The 19,360-nt window shown below is 38.0% G+C and overlaps 1 protein-coding gene across 3 annotated transcripts in view; it reads right to left on the reverse strand.

Moving 5' to 3' along the window:
* Positions 1-19,360, reverse strand: part of stau2 (staufen double-stranded RNA binding protein 2) — a 100,267-nt gene that overhangs the window by 30,341 nt on the left and 50,566 nt on the right. For 2 of the 3 annotated variants that reach the window (XM_066721086.1, XM_066721081.1), the window contains exons 13-14: positions 15,684-15,982; positions 2,087-2,200 (exon numbers count right to left, since the gene is read on the reverse strand). In XM_066721086.1, the coding sequence (XP_066577183.1) occupies positions 2,087-2,200; positions 15,684-15,982 (413 nt within the window). The remainder of the gene's footprint in view (positions 1-2,086; positions 2,201-15,683; positions 15,983-19,360) is intronic. The other variant, XM_066721091.1, reaches the window with a different exon arrangement.

Here is a 19,360-nt window from a genome sequence, read left to right on the forward strand (position 1 = left end):
AGCCATACTTGCATCGTTTCATGAGTGCTCCATCACTTTCACATGGGATCTTCAAAACTGAAAAAGGATTACAGTTTCTACACAGTAATCAGAAGACTAGATAAGTCTTTATTTGAGCACCTCAAACACCTTGATACAACCACAAATGTGAGGTGGGTTAGAGATCTTGTCAAGTGGAGTATCAATGACTGGACAGCAGTCCTGCCCAATTGACTAATTAATCCACATACTGAGCTTGATTAGACCAGGACAGCTCCCTCATCGATTCTGTGGACTAACAGAAGACCTTTCATCTGATACAGTGAAATCTCATGTCGATACAGTCTCCACATTTAGTAATGTCTGAAGCATGAAGCAATCGAGGACATGGACTGGTAAAGGGGACCACCTGCCCTGAACCCTTGTCAATGTGCCTAGGACTGTCTGATAGCAGTTCTTCCAGAGCATCCTGGGACTCTGCAGAAGCACCCTTCACAAAGTATTGGTTCATCTCCCATAACAATGTGTGTACAAAGTGTTCTGTAATGCAGTTATTTGACTTAATATTCCTATTATGAACAGAATAAATTAGTCTTACTTCATTTTCTGATTAAACTATAGAATTAAGACTATTAACAATTAACTATACAGTTAACACAATTAGGTATTATTGAAAGGAGTTACTACTTATTTTTTCATTAACAATATTTTATATATGTAACTGATAAGTAAAACACAGACATATATATGAGTGTTTGTGTGTGTAATTGAGTGTGTGTGTATATGTGAGTGGCGAATGTGTGTGAGTCATATTTGATTCATTGTCCATTTTGTTCTGCAAGACATTCTGTACTGTGCACAGGAATTCAAAAAAGAAAGAATCCTAACAGTTGGTTATGCACCACTGATCTTGGTAACAACAAGGCTGTGCCCTATATTGCATTAATTTCCATTTTGATGCACTGTCCTCACAACAGAATACCCTATTACCGGTTATAGAAAGCTTGATTAGAGAGCGAGCTTTGAAAACCAGAACAAAAGATCCTCCTATGTTTAGATTAGATAATGTAAACAACTTGTTTTATGCTTCGATAACAACACACAATGAGGAAACTCCTGAATAAATGCCTGGATAAAAACGATGAGATCTGCTGGATATTTCACTATAATTAATTCAGGATTAAAAAAAAAAATAATAATAATAATCAGCCTCCTTGGTCTAGGGCTCACTATTCCCTGATCATGGAAAAATGGCATGACACGTTTTGATTTCTTGGATGACATGCACTGTCCAATTTTAATTTTAACTGCTGATTTGCAAAAGATTGCAAGGTAAAGTATGATTTAAATTAACAATGATTCATTTAAATTGGGCAATTGACTCAACTGGTTTAATAGGTTAAAGATATATGTAGCATAAGAATCTGGGGTAACTGGTAAATAAACCAAGTACATCATAATAACAAAAAAGAAAGATGGAGCTCTTAGGCAAACTTTGCCAAACCAGTTTTCTTTGACAGTCCAACAGATTCTATAACATCCCTTGAGGAGATTATTTAAAAAATAATAATAATTTTAATACAGTGTTAATTGACAGTTTTGTGTGAAAAAGACTGAATCTTTCATCTTCCGGAAATGTGACTTGTTCCAAGATAATGTAGTTGAGCATATCACTACAAGATATAGGTTATGTCAGTAGAAATATTAAAATCAAATGTCATTCTGATCATAGAGATATTCCAGGACAATGAAAGAGAGTATTGGTTTTCCTTTCTTTCTTTTTCTTGTACATAATAGAAAAAAAACACTGGATGTCTTATGAAGAATTTACAGATTTACAGAAAGTTTGGCACTACATATGCATGAGGCAGCCTTCAAGATTACTAACAAATAGAGACATTTCCGTTATAGTTTTTGTAGTCTGTTCTGTCTGCTAGAACTTGCAATAATACCTACGGGTATAAACTCAAGTAAACATGTTATGTTAAGGCTTTTGCCAGAGGGACCGGGTTTTCCCTCCATATGTTTGCCAACTCAGAATGAAAACCACCAAAGGCAATGAACATGTTTAAAGCCCCCCAGTGAATCTGTTTAGTGGGCACTGTACCTGGTCATGGCTAGCTTCAATGCAGCTCCCAATACCATGGAATGTCATCTGCACAGGTGAAAGAGTTAGGTAGGTCATGCACTCTTTGCCATTTTGCCCATCATTATACTGCACCTGTATAAGAAAAATATTGGCAAGTCTAATATGCTAATTGGTAAACAATGCTCTCGTTTTATTAGAAGACATGGCAAAAAACAGCCTTCCATCAAGCAATAAATGTATAGGTAATAGATACTAAAACTCTACATCATTAGGTATATGATGAAATCTCCAAGGTCTTATACACTAGTTTCTAGGCTGCGTGAAAGTCGAACTCTTTCTGTAAGAAACTCATTATTTAATTTGAAGGGTTAAATCGAATATCCTGGAAAACAAATCCTGCAACATGTGCCTATTTTCTTCCAACGCACCGTTTGCAACACTTCTGCTTGTTCAGCTGTGTTCAAAGGATTCCACTGTAGGCTGCAGTGTGTTACAACATACTACATAAACAGAAATGTATTTTATATGAAAACTTAAAAAAAAGGATAAAATGCTCTTTAAATCTGACAATTTGAGGTTTATCTTGCACACATTATATATCAAAACAAAATAAGAGAAAGTGATTTAAGGCATAATCTCCCAGTGTTTATCGTCACTTGAAAACTAATGAAGATCCATATAATGTGTGACTGAAAGGAGGAAAAGAAAAGAGTGAAAGCCATGTGAATGATGTTCATATTTAAAGAAACAGCAGGGGACAGAGACAGCCAGACAGATGTAAACTGGGTAATAAAGTGGTAGTCAGACCAGTAGCACATAATACTGTGCAGCTTGGGAAAGACCCAAACTTGTTGACCCTATAAACAGCAACAATTTTAAATATACCATATGTAACCTGGGGAGACTATAACTATACTAACTCTCAAGTATTTTTTGTTTTGTATTTATACAACACAAATATAAACCAATGACGTTCCCTACTTTTCAAAAGATATATTCAACTTAATACAAATATATAGATATAGATATAAGACTGTATAGTGATGTTATATTTACTTTTTTATTTTTTTTACTTTGCAGCTTATCATTTACAAAAAAATCTGTATATATGTTTTTTTTTTCCTAGACAATAAGTGCTGTTGGGAAAACACAGTGAGAGCCTTGGAACACAACAAAAATCCTCTTACGACATGGAGCTTTCTGGAAAATTACAAAAATGAGAAGAAAAAACAATGAAGAATTATGAATTAAATATTTAACTTAAAATCTACATAAAACATTTTATACTCTGTATACACTGTTTCATATAACAGAAGAAAAAGAACAGAACAGAAAATAGTTATTCCTTAATTTTGATGTATTATCTAAAGTCACGGTAGTGTTTTCAGCCAAGTTAGAAGAAAGACAGGACTAACACTACTGTGAGTCTATATACAGGAACCGACTTTTTCCTTTTATGTTACTGAACAGTTCCGGACACTCACAAAATCAACTTATTGTATTACAGATTAACAGAAATAAAGAGTGAAAAACAATTGTTTCAACACTGTAAAATGTCTTCAAAAGTCTCTATTTGTTAATATACATACTTTTTTAATACTATATTGCTTCTCACAACCACTATATATATATAGTATATATCATAATACATTTTACAGCTACAACTGTGAGCAGTGGGTTTGCCCTATGAGAAATGTCACTGAGTACTGGCTCACACTTTGCTTTAGCTGCTTTTAAAATGAAATAGGAAACACCCAAAAAAGTATCATATCATGTTGTTATGGGGTATTTATGGATGAAAATAAACAAAGATATCAGTGAAAAAATTTGAGATAGTAAAACACAGCTAAGTCACTGACTACACTAGTCGCTTCTTAATTATTTGAAGTGGGGACAAAATTATTTGAATTTGATATGTTTTATATTTGTTATATAAGACTGACCTTTTAGCTTATTTACTATTTTATTTTATTATATTGGACCTTCTGTCTATGGTGTTTTGTAATTTCACTGTTTGCCGTCACAGAAAAAAAATGATTTGTTTAGATATATAATAAAACACAAAATTAATTAAAATACAGTGTTACATTTAATGTAATTTTAGATCAAATGTATCTATAGTATATTTTATGATCTAGAATGAGGCATTAAATATAATCGGTTTGAGAAATAACATAAAACAAAAGATTATCCTTAAAGGTTTTAAAAAGGTTCGCAGGAAGTTAATAATTGCAAGGAGGGACAGTAACACCCAGAGAAACGTGTACTCAGCGCTCTAGCGCCAAACCGTGCCCATACTCAGTCTCACTAACACATACATTCTCCAGAAAACGTCACTTTCAGCTATTTCCTGCAAAGTTGGAGTTCCTTGAACTGCGTGGGATTAAGAAACATCGTATTTTACTAATCTCAGCTGGAGGGAAACCACCTGCCTGTTTATCAGACGGGTCCAATGGCACCCCCCTGCTGTCAGGCTACAAGGAGAGCATGGAAATCACCCAGAATGTGAAAAGACTGCTTGCTAGGTCATTAAGGAAGGATAAAGGCCCATACATTTTCACGTGATGTATTGCACAACCATTGTGTCAAGAAAACATATGCTTGATTACTACGCCTCAGGTTCATTAATCGCTCTGTCTAACACCCAGCAGTAGGTAAAGTCTTTTTTCTAACTACTAAGTGTCAATGTAAACAGCTACCAACCAAGGGAATGGGACTTCCAGCCTGGGCAACATATCATGGGAAAAGAGAGGGGGTTGGGAGGGAACCTTGGACAAATCTTTAAAGTCTTATAAGGAAGGACACAGTCTGTTCTCTATGGTGAAGGTTAAGTAATGAAAGAAATTCAGATTAACCTATTCATGTCATAACTTATTAATGTATCCTTCAAGGCATAGATATACTTAAAACATATTAATTTTGCATTATAAAGAATCTTCAGATAAATACTTTCTCTCAGTATATTTTGTTTCAAAGACTGAAAGGTGGGAGGAGAATAGCATTTAAATTGTTTTAGATATTAAATAAGATAAGAAAAATGCACTTAAGACACAAAGGTGAAATTGACTGACTTCAACTTGTTGGCTGTCTGGCACTCCAACAATTGCAGCAAATCACAAATCACTGTTAATCGGTCATACCGAAATGTATTTTGAAAAGGAGTCTTTATTCAGGCCAGCAGTGCTAGTCCTCTTCTCACTTTGATTAAAAAGTAAGAAAAATCACACTATCCCTGTGGCTTCATTGATTCAATTCACAAATTCAGTGTGACTGCACAGACTACAACACTCCCAGACCTAGGGGTTAGGGTTACATTTCCCAGTTAGCTTTTGCTTACGTTACACTGGGTTGAGTTGTGGATTAGCTAAAGCTCCAAAGTTTGGTATTGTATGAACTTCTGGGTAGGGTTAATAATGGGTTGTTTATATTAACCCTCAAATCAAAGACAAACATACTGGATTCACATGACAAAATATGACACTAAAACAACCCCAAATTACTGCTAACAGAAATTCGATCTTTAATTGTCAACCCGATCAAACAACTGCAATCACTGATTCTAGCACCAACTATTAACATCACTCCTAAGCCAAACTGATATCATGCAAAGACCCCCCAGCTGAATTCTCACAATTGTCTTAAATGAGCAAGTGTTTACAAGAAACGTAGCTCTACAGCAGTCCTTTTCCTTATGTTCATTGAGAGGCTCAGATTAGTTCTCCTGTTTGGACTCAATTTAAGGTTTGGCAATGGTTGGGTTTAATGAGAGAAATAAGTTATGGTAGGAAGTTACATTCTTAAAGTGCTGATAGTGCATTGTTGATGTGCAGGGGAATTTATTTGTGATATGATTAAGTTATATATATATATATATATATATATATAAAATAATTGAAGATTTTCCTTTCATGATATGATATTACGTAGCTATCACATTAGTAGTGAGTATTTTTTTTTGTTTATCGGCATGTAAAGTAATGCAACAAGGCCTTGTTCAGAATGAGAAGAATGTTGGGTTGCGGATGCAACCTTAGTTATCTGAAAGAGAAAACTATTCACAAGAAAGGGATTATGTGTATTACCTTTCACCAGGAAGCGATTGAAACCTTATAACAAAGCTACTGATGTGCTGTGATCACTTGGCCTGTCCCCTGTTACAGTCCAGCTTCACTGGACACAGGCTGCACTTCCTCTATTTGCTTTTCACAGCACAGGAGAAACCTTACCTCTATGAGTATCCATGTGAGATGCACTGAGGTGATTATAGCATATTTTACTACATCCGTGATAAACCCCACTGCCCCTTTCAGGGTGCTTTTGTGTGGATATTTCTGCTTTTTCTCCGTTCTGGTCTTCTGCATGGAGAGAATCTGCTGATGCGGTGAGTTTTTCCAGGTCTGGACTCCCTGTTTTCTTCACCTCTTCCTTGCTTTCACTGGAATGGTGAGTGCCTCCTTGTGTATGCGCCTCCAACAATTTTCTTGCAGGGAAGCGAGAGGCGGGTTAGGCCTTCAGAAGTGTTGCCCAGGTGTCTTCCACCCAACAACACTCCAATTTCAGCCAGCGGTTGTGGTTCTTGAGTTTGAGTGGTTTGTTGTCGTAAGATTCTGGCAGGGCAACCAGTCTCCAGTTGGCCTCCACATCTCTGTTATTCGTTTAGCCTTGAGCGTGGTCTCCTGTAGGGTTCACAACTGCCCCAACTGTGGTTGATGCTCGTCCTTATATGTATTGCAGGTTAGGCCTTTGGAGTCACCAAGCTCGGTATCTTGTATAGCCATGGCCTGCGTGCCTAACACCTAACAACACTCCAACTGCAGTAGTCTGCCCTTCGGGGTGGGAATCGAGCCATACATGTGTTCTGTGGGGCAGGCATGCGTTGGAGTGTTGTCAGGTGGAAGACACGTTGGCCACAGCAACACAAAATCGTGCACGGCGCTTCCAAAGGCCTAACCTGAGTCTCGCTTCCCTGCAAGAAAACCAGCGGAGACACATACACAAGGAGGCACTCACCATTCTGGTGCAAGAAAGGAAGCAGTGAAGAAGATGGGCAGTCCAGAGTCCTGGAAAAACTCACCGCATCTGCAGATTCTCTCCATGCAGACCGGAGCCCTGGACTCTGGAACGAAGAGAGAAAAAGCAGAAATATCCACACAAAAGCACCTTGAAAGGGGCGGTCGCCAGCTTTCAGTCACAAGGACAGTGGAGTTTTATCACAGATGTAGTAAAATATGCTATAACCTCAGATGGGCCAAGTGGTCAGAGCACACAGGAGCCTATCGGTAGCTTTGCTAGAAGGTTCCAACTGCTTCCTGGTGAAAAGCAATACCAATGTTTTTTTTTTTTTTTTTCTGAATTGAAAGATTTTAGGTGGTGGCTACAATGTCCTGGCGTGTGCTGGCCAGTGGCGTAACTTTCGTTTCAGAAGGAGGGGGGCGGGACATTGAGTGTGAGTCCAATAGTGGGGGTGAGTCTGAGCTGTTGAGCAGGGGGTCAGGTTTTCTGTGGATTTGTTTAGTGGGGGAAGGTGCTACTGATTTGTTGAGTAGGGAGACGATATCACCAGTACACCTCAAAAATAACATCTACGGATGATCGTATATTTCTTAAACCGGGGGGATGCCTAAGATTGAGGGCGACAAATTCATACTCTCTCAATATTAGGGGAATATTAGTACCCCCCTCCTCCCCTAAACCTACGCCTATGGTGCAAACCAGATGTACTAGTAGTGTAGTACAAGAATCCACAGTTTGGAATGCTAAAAGGACAAACTTCAAATCATCAATGGAAATTGATATTTTGGAATGACTAAATGAGTTTTAAACACTACATAGACTGCTATGGCTGCAACACTGCTTTGCTTATTCAATTGGAATATAATTATTGGCATTCCTGTAAATCTTGAATTGTCAGCTTTCATGCCAAAACACACTGGTATTTCAGAATAGTTGGGATTTATTTCTCAACTTCAGTTTATGTACCTAATAAAATCTTGACTTATGAAGCATATATGTACATACGGGGGAGGGATATGCAGACCACTGTTATCTGTTTATTGCTGAAAGCCCTAATGTTAAATATCTAGGTTCATTATGTTAGCATTTAAAGAGCAGCCAACCCATCCAAATGCACTTAGCATTGTGGCAAATTTCCCCTCAAAACATATAAATCACAACATAAATCATAAATGTTTTAATGGTATGTTAGTGATTTGTCTTAAGCAAAGCATCCCCAAATTATTTGGTAAGGTTGATCGTCTGCTGTTTCAAAAGTAATATATTACTCCTTAAAATGTTATTTCTATGCAGGGAAGTAATTATTTCTCTCCTCAAAAGTAATGATGACTTGTGAAAGTCATCTCAGTGGACTTGGAAGGCCCAGTGTGGAAGAGTGAGAAAGCAGTTACGCAGAGCCCATTTGTTGAAAGTGCCCACAATGGTGCCAGAAGTTGCTGATTAATCAAAGGTAGTAGTACAGTACACAACAGGGAATTTATGGAACTGGCTCCCAACCATGTACTTAGAAGAATTTGTTTCCAAGGGTACTACAGCATATGATTAGTGTTGCCTTCTTAATAGACCATTGCATAAAACAGTATGAAAATGAATAAGGCCTTTAGAAATCGCATAAAGCAATTTTAACAAGGGTCCCATTGAGAGTGGAGGCTAACGCAATACTCAGCACCAACTTCAGATAAACAGGTTTTAACATCATTATACAGCACTGTTTCTACTACTCGGAAGTTTGTGAAACAATACAAGTTAGTCTGTGGGGAAGGAATAGAAAAGTGGAAACCAGACACCAGAAAAAGGGATTAACAAGAGTATGCATGAAAAGAGTAAAGGATTTTAAAAAACAATACACGGTGAAGGTGACCACATATTCAATTTGATACTTTAGCACGATACTTTAATAAAATGATTGTGCTGGTTTGTTTTATATTTGTTTATGTAATTTATTCTCAAATCCCACTTCCACCCTTGCCCCCACAAATATTAGTAAATTAGTAGAGGCCCCTTGCTCTCTTTGAGCCTTGCCTTGCTGTGTACATGCTGATCCAGCATAGCATTACACAAGACAAAAGAGCTTGATTCACAGGATGAAAACTCGGAATACACATGGCAGGATTCGGTGATCAGGGACTTGGCAATTTGAGCTGATTCTCTGGGTGTATTTAGAAAAATTATTTAACTGAACAGGTAGAGTCAGAGTAATCTGAGCCACCAACCAACCACCTGTTCACTGAACTCTGAACTGCCTGTTCATAAATGAATCACTTCTACTTTTGCTTTGACAATTCCCACCAGGTAACAAGTGGCCAGTGAGAGGGGACGTTAATTAATTCTTCTGTGACAGATGAATTCTGGCATATGGTCATAAAAGTAATATTACTCACATCTCATTTATATATTGACTCATGAGCAAAATACTAATTCTGTCATTTAAAACTATGAAAAATAAATACAAACTAAGAAATAAATGAAGAATACAGATCAAAAACAAAGTAACTGATTTATTTTATTACAAATGCATCTCTGAGATGAATCTCTATTTGAGAAAAGGACAAAAAGACCACAATATACCTTTTATATACTTCTAAATCTAAATCTTGCACATCTCCAGAATGCATTCAAATGGCTTAACAATGTTGTTCTAGTCTGTAAATGATTTAGATCACATGGCATACAAAACTCAATTAACAGATCGCTTAGAGGATGTATCCCGGTAAATGAAAATATCAAAAAATGTATCCAAAGCCTGTCATGTGCCGAACAAAGAGCTCTGGCAATCAGTATAATGATGCATTCATTCTGAAGACTGAGATCCACCAACGGTCCCCAATAGGTCTGGAAGAAGGGAAAGGTTGGGCGGATCAAAAACAAATTCTTACATAAACGCTACCTGGAAAAAGGTACTTGCCTGAGAGGAAGCACAAAGAGCTCTTTAGACGGGCCCTATGATATGCACCTGACATACTGATGAGTGTTCCCACAGATCTCCCCTCACTGCTCCACCTCTCTCCAGTGATCTAACCTTGGCAGGGCTCTCCAGCAGCATCAGGAGGCTGTCCACCATGACTGTTTCATAACCAATACATCAAGATGCACAGACTGTCTCACTTGATCCACACCAGGCGGGAGCCAGGAGGGGGGAAGGGGCCGGAGCACTCTGCAGTGAGAGAAAACAGTCTTCCTGACCGTATAGCAGCTACGTACGATATGACGGCCATGACACGGGCCTTCTGGATCATTACACCCGAAAGAGTGCAGATGTTGCCTATTATTCCACTTTATTCCCTGATTTCTGCCCTACTCCCATTAGATGTGGACAAACGCCAGTGCAGCACAGTAAAACTAATTGCAAACACACAAACTGGGTGAGCTTCCCGCCAACACTCATTTCCCAAAAGCATATGTACAGATGCCTGCTGGAACACACAGCCTCTGGCAGAAGATTTTAGACAGGTCTTTGCTCCACTCAAATATAAATAATTCAGGAAATAAATAAATAAATAAATAGGGTAAACAAATAAATCATAAATAAGTAAATCTCTGAAAACCTGCATACCTGCCCAATGAAAACGAATACTTTTAAATCAACGTGGCACAGTTACAATGCTGTCCCTTAGCCAAGGTTTTATGTTTGAAATATGCTGGGAACTAGCTTGACAAATGCATGGATTTGTGGGAGGCTTTTATAATGTCCAAATCCATAAACACTCCACTCAATTCTTATACAGTATTTCTAAACCTTCTTTGTCTTACCTGATACGGAAATGTAACTGACCGTGAGCACTTCCAGTCACAAAGTTTCGAACTGCACAACTGTACATAGAAACCAGTGGTAAATCACTGCGATATTCTGAACTGTACAGTGAGACTCCGACAGCTGTAGTATCACTTGAAACTGCATGTTTCACACTGTGCTTCAATACGACCAGGTGTTTCAGTTCTGGACAGACAATCACAGGGTGCGGTTTGTTGCATTTGATCGCTATGCAATTTTTTATAATGTTGCTGACTTTTCCTCCTCGCAGTGTTTTCCCATTCTATTATACCTATGTCAAAGGAGAAGTGCCAGGGATCTCACTTTGGATTTACAAAAATAAATAAAAAATGACAGTACACAGTACGACACAGGTATTTGCATAGGTTATTTATGTCAAATGATGGTTTCCAATTCATTGATACAGCTTATAATAACTGTGTATTATACAGTATTCCTTATTTAAGGGTTATAATAGTCTTGTAAAGGTCTTTGATGACCGTCTGTACATATTAGGGTGACCAGATATGACTGATATGAAATTCACACGTTTAGAGATTCTCAAGAGTTTCAAACAGCCCGACCGCCCAATTAGTTCCACTGATCGTGACCACCCTGTAAATATCATTTTAAAATGGTAACCATTCTAAATATAGTCTATAAATACCCTCAGGCAAGAGGAAAGTTCTCTAGTAGAACATGTATGAAGTCTATTCTATTAAAGAAAATAAAGATTCCACAAAGAAAGTGAAAAACTGTCACCAAATTCAGCAAGATAAAATTGTTGCTGTGATGTCTGCTATTGAACATGTTAAAGCTAATTCATGTTTTACAGCCCTCTTCTTAACCAAAGCCTCATGTGTCTTATGTTTATACTTGGCTGTCCTATATTGCTTCATCAGGTTTCAGAACACAGGAAGGCTCAGAGCAACAACAACAGATTTTCAAAGGAAACCTCAGTTGGTTAAAAGAGAAAATGTTTAACTGTAGATTATAAAAAGCATCTGGCACTAAATTAATAGATCCAACTAAGACGGGGTGACATATGCACTACATATTCCATATCTCTTGCATTGTTTTAACCATATAGTTTATTTGTACGAAATACCAATATTATAATTTAGTTTTCTTCTTTTAACACATATACCTTAAACATTTAGGCAATAATGTGTTTTAATTTAACACAATTAAAAAAGCAAAACTTGTCAGAAAACTGGTATAGGAAGCTTATTTAAACCCAAGATCAACAACTGGGGAGCTTCAGGACACTCTGGCATCACTGGGATACATTATCAAGATTACCATTCAATTTCAGCTGCATGAATCTGGTGAACAAGACAGAGCTCCACAGAAACAGCCCCTCCAGAAAGGGCAACACAACAATATGAATACTGAATGACACAAGTCAGTTGGGACCATAATCTATGTTTTGTGGCTGACAAATGAAGGTTATTGGACATGTTTACCATGATTGCTGCAGAAAATGTGAAGCTCACACTGAGCGTTTTTAGCTTACATCCTGCAGTCCTGATGTCTTAAAATTGAAGGATAGATGATTTCCAGAATACACCAGGATTGTTTCAACAAAAAACTTGGTGCCTTCTGTCAAGAAGTTCAAGTTTGGTGAGAACTTTCCAGAAGCACATATCCAAGTTTAAACAAAATGTGTAAGGGAGCTGAATTTACAATTGCATTTTCTTTGCTAAACTGACTTATAGTAACACCATGTCAAGGCCATGCATACATTTGGAGGGAAATGTATACATATAACTATCACGCAAGCACTAAATGTTTGCACATGTTTATATACTTGTATTCAGCTCAAGTCTGAAACAGAATGTCATAGCATAAACCATTCCTACATCAGCTACAGCTGTTTAAACATCATACCTGTCATTGTTACTTCCATAGTTAAGATCCTAATAACTTTTTACACTAAGATTACATATTTCTCGCCTTTTTTAAGATGTCTTGTTATGCACTGTGTTATCGGTATGGGGAAAGGGGGGTGGGTGGGTGGGTATGGTGTTTCGGTTTTGGTATTCGGTATTTTGGGTCACGATTGCTTTGTTACAAGTTCAAGGATGTGGGCAATAATAATAAACCAAAGCACTTGTTATAACTTCTGGAAGCGATCAAAGAAGGCACCATGAGAACAAACCAAGCATCACTACACCAAAGAAAATTGGAAACAGAATAAGATGGTAAGGTGGCGAGAATATTTAATATGGTCAAGTACCCCACTAATTTCTCTTCAAAGCAGAGTTCAGGGTTGTGTTGAATGTTTTGTATAGCTAAAAAAGAAAATATTTTTCACACACTATCTGGTAGCATTTGATGTCAAAACATAATATTTCAGCTTTCCATCTGCCTTAGTAAATTGCTTAATTTCCTTAAGTTCCCTACCTATATTTAAAGAATACTTTTGCTCCTGATATTTTGACTTAAAACTGCCCACTGAAGTTCAACCAGTTTAGGCCAGGAGATTGGTACAGCTATTTAAAATGGTTAATCTGGTTTCTTGGAAACAACTTCTTGAAATGTTTTGAGCTTCATGCAGAACAGGTGCCAGTCATAACACCCTGAAATCACCCTGAGCTGTATGCCTCTTTTGCTAATCTAATTTTGGCTTCGGTCTTAGGCAGGTCAGGCTAATGTTTTGCATTGCATGCTTTAAGTCCACCTTCATTTAGTCATCATCCTATTGTTTGAATTGCTTAGGCAGTGCCAGATGCTTCCTGCAGTCGACGAGTGGTCTACAGATGGATGTTTTCCCCAGCCTCTTGCAGAGAAGAGTTTAAAATGTTTATCTTGCGAGACTTGTTTTTTTTTTTCTTCAACCACAGCAATGACTGCGTGTCTGTTTAAATTACATGTTTTAAACATAACTGCTTTTGTCTGAGGAGCCTGTTTAGGACCACTGAATCTCCTACACCCCTCCCCGAGAGGAGAGAAGCTGTACATGAGATCTTTCCCATTTAGGTAACTCCTACATTTTGTATTTAAAACACATGGAAGTCATACAAAAAATGTAATTATTGTTTTTATATGTAATTACAGCATCCCTCGCAACATTCCCATCAATTGCTATGTCTAACAATAACCAGTATGACACATGCATGTACAGTACTGTGCAAAAGTTTTAGGCAGGTGTGAAAAGATACTGTAAAGTAAGAATGCTTTTCAAATTAAGATTATATCATATATATAATATTATATCAATTAACTAAATGCAAAGTGAGTGAACAGAAGAAAAATCTAAATCAAATCAATATTTGGTGTGACCACCCTTTGCCTTCAAAACAGCATCAATTCTTCTAGGTACACTTGCACACAGGTTTTGAAGGAACTCGGCAGGTAGGTTGGCCCAAACATCTTGGAGAACTAACCACAGTTCTATGGATTTAGGCAGCTTCAGTTGCTTCTCTCTCTTCATGTAATCCCAGACAAACGATGATGTTGAGATCAGGGCTCTGTGGGGGCCATACCATCACTTCCAGGACTCCTTGTTCTTCTTCACGCTGAAGATAGTTCTTGATGACTGTCGCTGTATGTTTGGGGTCGTTGTCATGCTGCAGAATAAATTTGGGGCCAATCAGATGCCTCCCTGATGGTATTACATGATGGATAAGTATCTGCCTGTACTTCTCAGCATTGAGGAGACCATTCATTCTGACCCAATCCCCAACTCCATTTGCAGAAATGCAGCCCCAAATTTGCAAGGAACCTCCACCATGCTTCACTGTTGCCTGCAGACACTCATTCGTGTACCGCTCTCCAGCCCTTCAGAGAACAAACTGCCTTCTGCTACAGCCAAATATTTCACATTTTGACTCATCAGTCCAGAGCACCTGCTGCCATTTTTCTGCACCCCAGTTCCTGTGTTTTCGTGCATAGTTGAGTCTCTTGGCCTTGTTTCCACATCAGAGGTATGGCTTTTTGTCCGCAAGTCTTCCGTGAAGCCACTTCTGACCAGACTTCTCCGGACAGTAGATGGGTGTACCAGGGTCCCACTGTTTTCTGCCAGTTTTGAGATGATGGCACTGCTGGACGTCTTCCGATTGCGAAGGGTAGTAAGCATGATGTGTCTCACCTGCTGCAGTAAGTTTCCTTGGCCATCCACTGAGTCTACGGTCCTCAATGTTGCCCGTTTCTTTGTGCTTCTTCAAAAGAGCTTGGACAGCACATCTGGAAACCCCTGTCTGCATTGAAGAGAGACCTTGCTGATGCAGTATAACTACCTTGTGTCTTGTTACTGTGCTCGGCCTTGCCATGGTGTATGACATTTGACAGTAAACTGTCTTCAGCAGCCTCACCTTGTTAGCTGAGATTGGCTGATCCTCACCCAGTTTTATTCCTCCAACACAGCTGTTTCTGTTTCAGTTAATATTGAATTGATGATCATTAGCACCTGTTTGGTATAATTGTTTAATCATACACCTGACTATATACCTACAAAATCCCTAACTTTGTGCAAGTGTACCTAGAAGAACTGATGCTGTTTTGAAGGCAAAGGAAGGTCACAACAAATATGTATTTGATTTAGATTTGTCTTCTGTTCAATCACTTTACATTTAGTTCATTTATAAATATAATCTATAACGTCTATTTTTAAAGCATTCTGACTTTACAGCATTTTTTCACACCTGCCTAAAACTTTTGCACAGTACTGTAATTCTTTGAAGAATAAGTAAGGGAACCAATGAAAAAAGCAAATTCCTTCAGCACTTCATATCTAGGCCACGAAGACTTACACAAAGAGGTAAATGATGAATGGTACAGTCTGAAATCTGACTGGCTCACTCATGGCAGTGCTGAGAGTTCTGCTAAACAGCTTCATTTTTTTCATACCTGAAAGCCTTGAATCCTGGCCAAGTACTCCAGCTGCTGCGAAGGCTGCACAGAGGCACAGGGCGAAGCAGGTGCTTTTCCTTTCAGGCCGATGGCTTCTGCAGTGGGAGAAGATCCATTGAGCATAAGCTCCCTGGCAATGGCCGCCGTGTTGCTGGTGGAGGTAAAGAAAGAGCTGGAGCCCTGGCCAATGTCTTTGGGAGTCAGGTAGTTTGATGTAGCTCCAGGGCCAGTCTTGTTCCTGCTTGCTTCCATCTCCTGGTAAACATCAGGGGAGAGATGGAGTATTCCCTTTTGAGCTGAGGGATGGAAGTAGAATAAGAGGCAGGCTATCACTGTTCCTATCATTACCAAACACAATGGTTTACACATACACTTTACTGTCATTAAGTGTGACAAGAGGCATCTTAGATTGAGCTTTTGTTCATGCTCCCAGTGTGGGACACAACCTCACTGTTGAATAAGAGATTATTCATAGATAAAGCTGATTTAATATGGGCAGCCAACATCTACCCTTTAACGGCTTACATGTTCAATGATTTGCGACAAGTGTATAGGATTTTGAAGGGCTTTGACATACAGGAGAATTGTTCCCTAATTTCACTAGGAAATAACTGAATGAGAAAACAAATCCCATACCCTTAGGATAGGATGTTAAAATATAATGTAGAGGAAATCAGAAAGGTCACCTGCTCTGGCTGGTTAGAACAGCAACTGCAATTAAAGTGTCTTAGCAGTTGCTGTTTGAGAGAGACTTTTCATTGACATAAACAAAACAGCCCTGCCAGTGCAGTGATTGAATTCCAGCTGCTGGAATAATTGATTAACATTTTTCTAATACATTTATTCCAGGTGAGATAAATATCCAAAAAGTAGACTGACATTTCCAAAAATAACAGATATCAGACCAATTCTTAATGCCTATATGACATTATATGATATAGTGCAGCATAACATTTTGAACTGCATAACTACACAAAGATATAGAACATACTTTAGAGCCTATACACATACCATTGTGAAGATTATGGTATATTGTAGGCACACAACTTTTCCTATACATGAGTATATGTTTTGTATATCACTGGCCCATGTTATGAAGCAGGTTTTCAAACTTCGTTTTGAAGCAAGTTGAAAAAATCCTACTCATGTCCAAGTTATTTTATTTAACATTGCGGTGTACTCCCATAGGGTTTCCCTTTCCTCTTTTATGGAGCGAACAAAATAAATGATTTTCCTTCCCTTCTTCACCAGAGCACAAACCGTGCTGCAGCATTCATCTATTCCATATTGCCTTCAAAGAACAGGGAGGAGACTCCAGTGTTTTGTCGTCCAAAACCTATCAATTTTTTACCACTGAACTTGCGAATGAATTCTACTACAAAAACAATATTTATGTAGTGTCTCTTCAGTCAAGATCACATACATCTTTATGTATGTACAGATAAAGACCAGGTAATGTGACAATGAAGTGACCCTCTCCTCTTGTAAAGTTGGCTTGTGTTTACACTGCCATTACACTGCACTGTAAAAAGATCTAAGCTGGCTTAAAGCCATATGAAAAACTGCCAGTGTTAATTGGTAATTTGTAACACAATTTGACTGGTGCATCTCAAGTGTTGGGAAACCCCAGGAGATCCAGAGATTTTACAGGAAACACTGTTATTTATTTATTTATTTATTAGCAGGCACCCTTATCCAGGGTGACTTAGAAAATATAAGCGCAATACAAAGTGCAAAAATAGAGTGCCGTTCAAGGCATGAAACATTACAAATTCCAATTTACAAATACAGTGCAATTCAAAGCATAATACATGTTATCCATTTAAATTGAAAGAATCACTCTTGTAAAGGTGAAGTTTACATCTGCCACTGTCACAGTGGGATTGTCTAAAGAAAAATGATACAATTGTAAACCTGTAAAATAACAAATAGAGACAGGGTGAAAACAATCTTAATTTATGTATTTTTTTTTTTTAAGAAAAGTGTGTTTGTGTACTTTCACTGGGTGGAACATTAACACGGGCTGCTGTGCATTGTGAGCTAGGCTTTTTCTCCTAGGTAAGTATGATAGCAAACTAAATGAAAGATGACAATCTCTTAGTTCCTGTGGTTCACAAGGCTTTCATTGTCTGAGCAGTGGCCACGGGACATAAGACCCATAAAAAAGTATACCAATACATATTTAAATTCAGGTTACAGAAATTAGGTCTAAAATGAAAATCAAAAGTTCACTAAGCCACAAAAGAGAAATGTATCTCTCCTAATTCAATATCAGCAGTGCCATACAAACTATATTATAAATCCTATGCTTTCCTCAGCTCTTTTCCAGTGTTTTGAAAGCCCCTCCCAACATAATGGGCTTCTTCTTGGAACAGTATACTGGACGAGATCCAAATCAAGGACCTGCTCTTAATTTAAAGCATATAATGATTAAAATCATAACTGTAAATCAAGACTATGAAATAAGACATTAGGATACTAAAAAAGAAGGGGGAGGAAAAAGGCGTCAGGAAATGAAATGCTGCAGCAAAACTGACAAAACCCTGGTGCAATACACTTGGGAGAAAATAGTCAATATTTTTCGGCGACACAATGAAAACTTCTGCACGCTCCTAAATAGCTAGGTTAAGTTTCAGCCAGGAATTAAACTCAATTATAAACTACATTGCCTTTCCAGAACATAATGTATTCCCAGCCTCTAACATATCAGCTCATTTGACAGCCTATTATAGTATTATAAGCTAATTACTTGTAAAACATGTAATGTTACTAAAGTGCATCAGTGAGATCATTATTTTGTTTGTCCTTATTTTAAAGTAAAATTGTATCTTTATCTGAAGTATTCCCCCTGACCTAAAATACCCAGTGTGGTAGGCAGGAATCCTGGTGCTCAATGAGCATCCTCTTAGATACCAAAACAACAGTGTAGTGATTGTGGTAGCTTACAAAACCAAATTCAACAAAGGTGATGCTGATGATGCAAACATGGCCGTTTTTAAAGTGTTGAAGCACACATTTATGTAATTCCCAGGGCCTTCTGTTTGTACCGCAGCAACAATGTAACTCTAAAGTGAGCCTGGGGATGTGAAGGTTAAATGCTGTCCTGTGATCCCATGTACCTGTTACCTGTATGTGTTTTACTATGCCTTACATAGTGCTACTAAACTTTAAATGATGCATGACAGTATTTAATCTCGTCAAGGTCTCTCTAGCAAAACCTAAAGCTTGACGATGACAGGATTAAAAGCATCCGCATCTGTTATGACTGAACAGTGGCTCAGGGGGGCGTTTCCCTATAATGATAGTACTTGCAGTTTCAAGATCATTCTCAGAAGTAACCGCAGCCAACTTCGATTATAATAGATTACAAATTAAATTAATCATCCTATAAATCTCTGACACCATATTTCCTGATAATTGTTTTATTGTCACCCCGACATGCTTATAAATTACGCAATCTATCCTATGCATTACATTAGGTTTAGTAATAAATATTGGAAGGCAATAGCTCTCATTTAATGATGGAGAAGCACACCAAAACAAAATATGAATCGTATCAGAGGTGGAAATATTTGTCAAAGTAGACAAGGAGATTTCCGTGCAAAGCATTTATATACTTGCCCCAGACCACTCATAAACTCACAATGCTATTCACAAAAATCTTAACTAACAGC

Source organism: Amia ocellicauda, chromosome 2 (genome assembly GCF_036373705.1).
Source record: "Amia ocellicauda isolate fAmiCal2 chromosome 2, fAmiCal2.hap1, whole genome shotgun sequence".
Taxonomy (NCBI): Eukaryota; Metazoa; Chordata; class Actinopteri; order Amiiformes; family Amiidae; genus Amia; species Amia ocellicauda.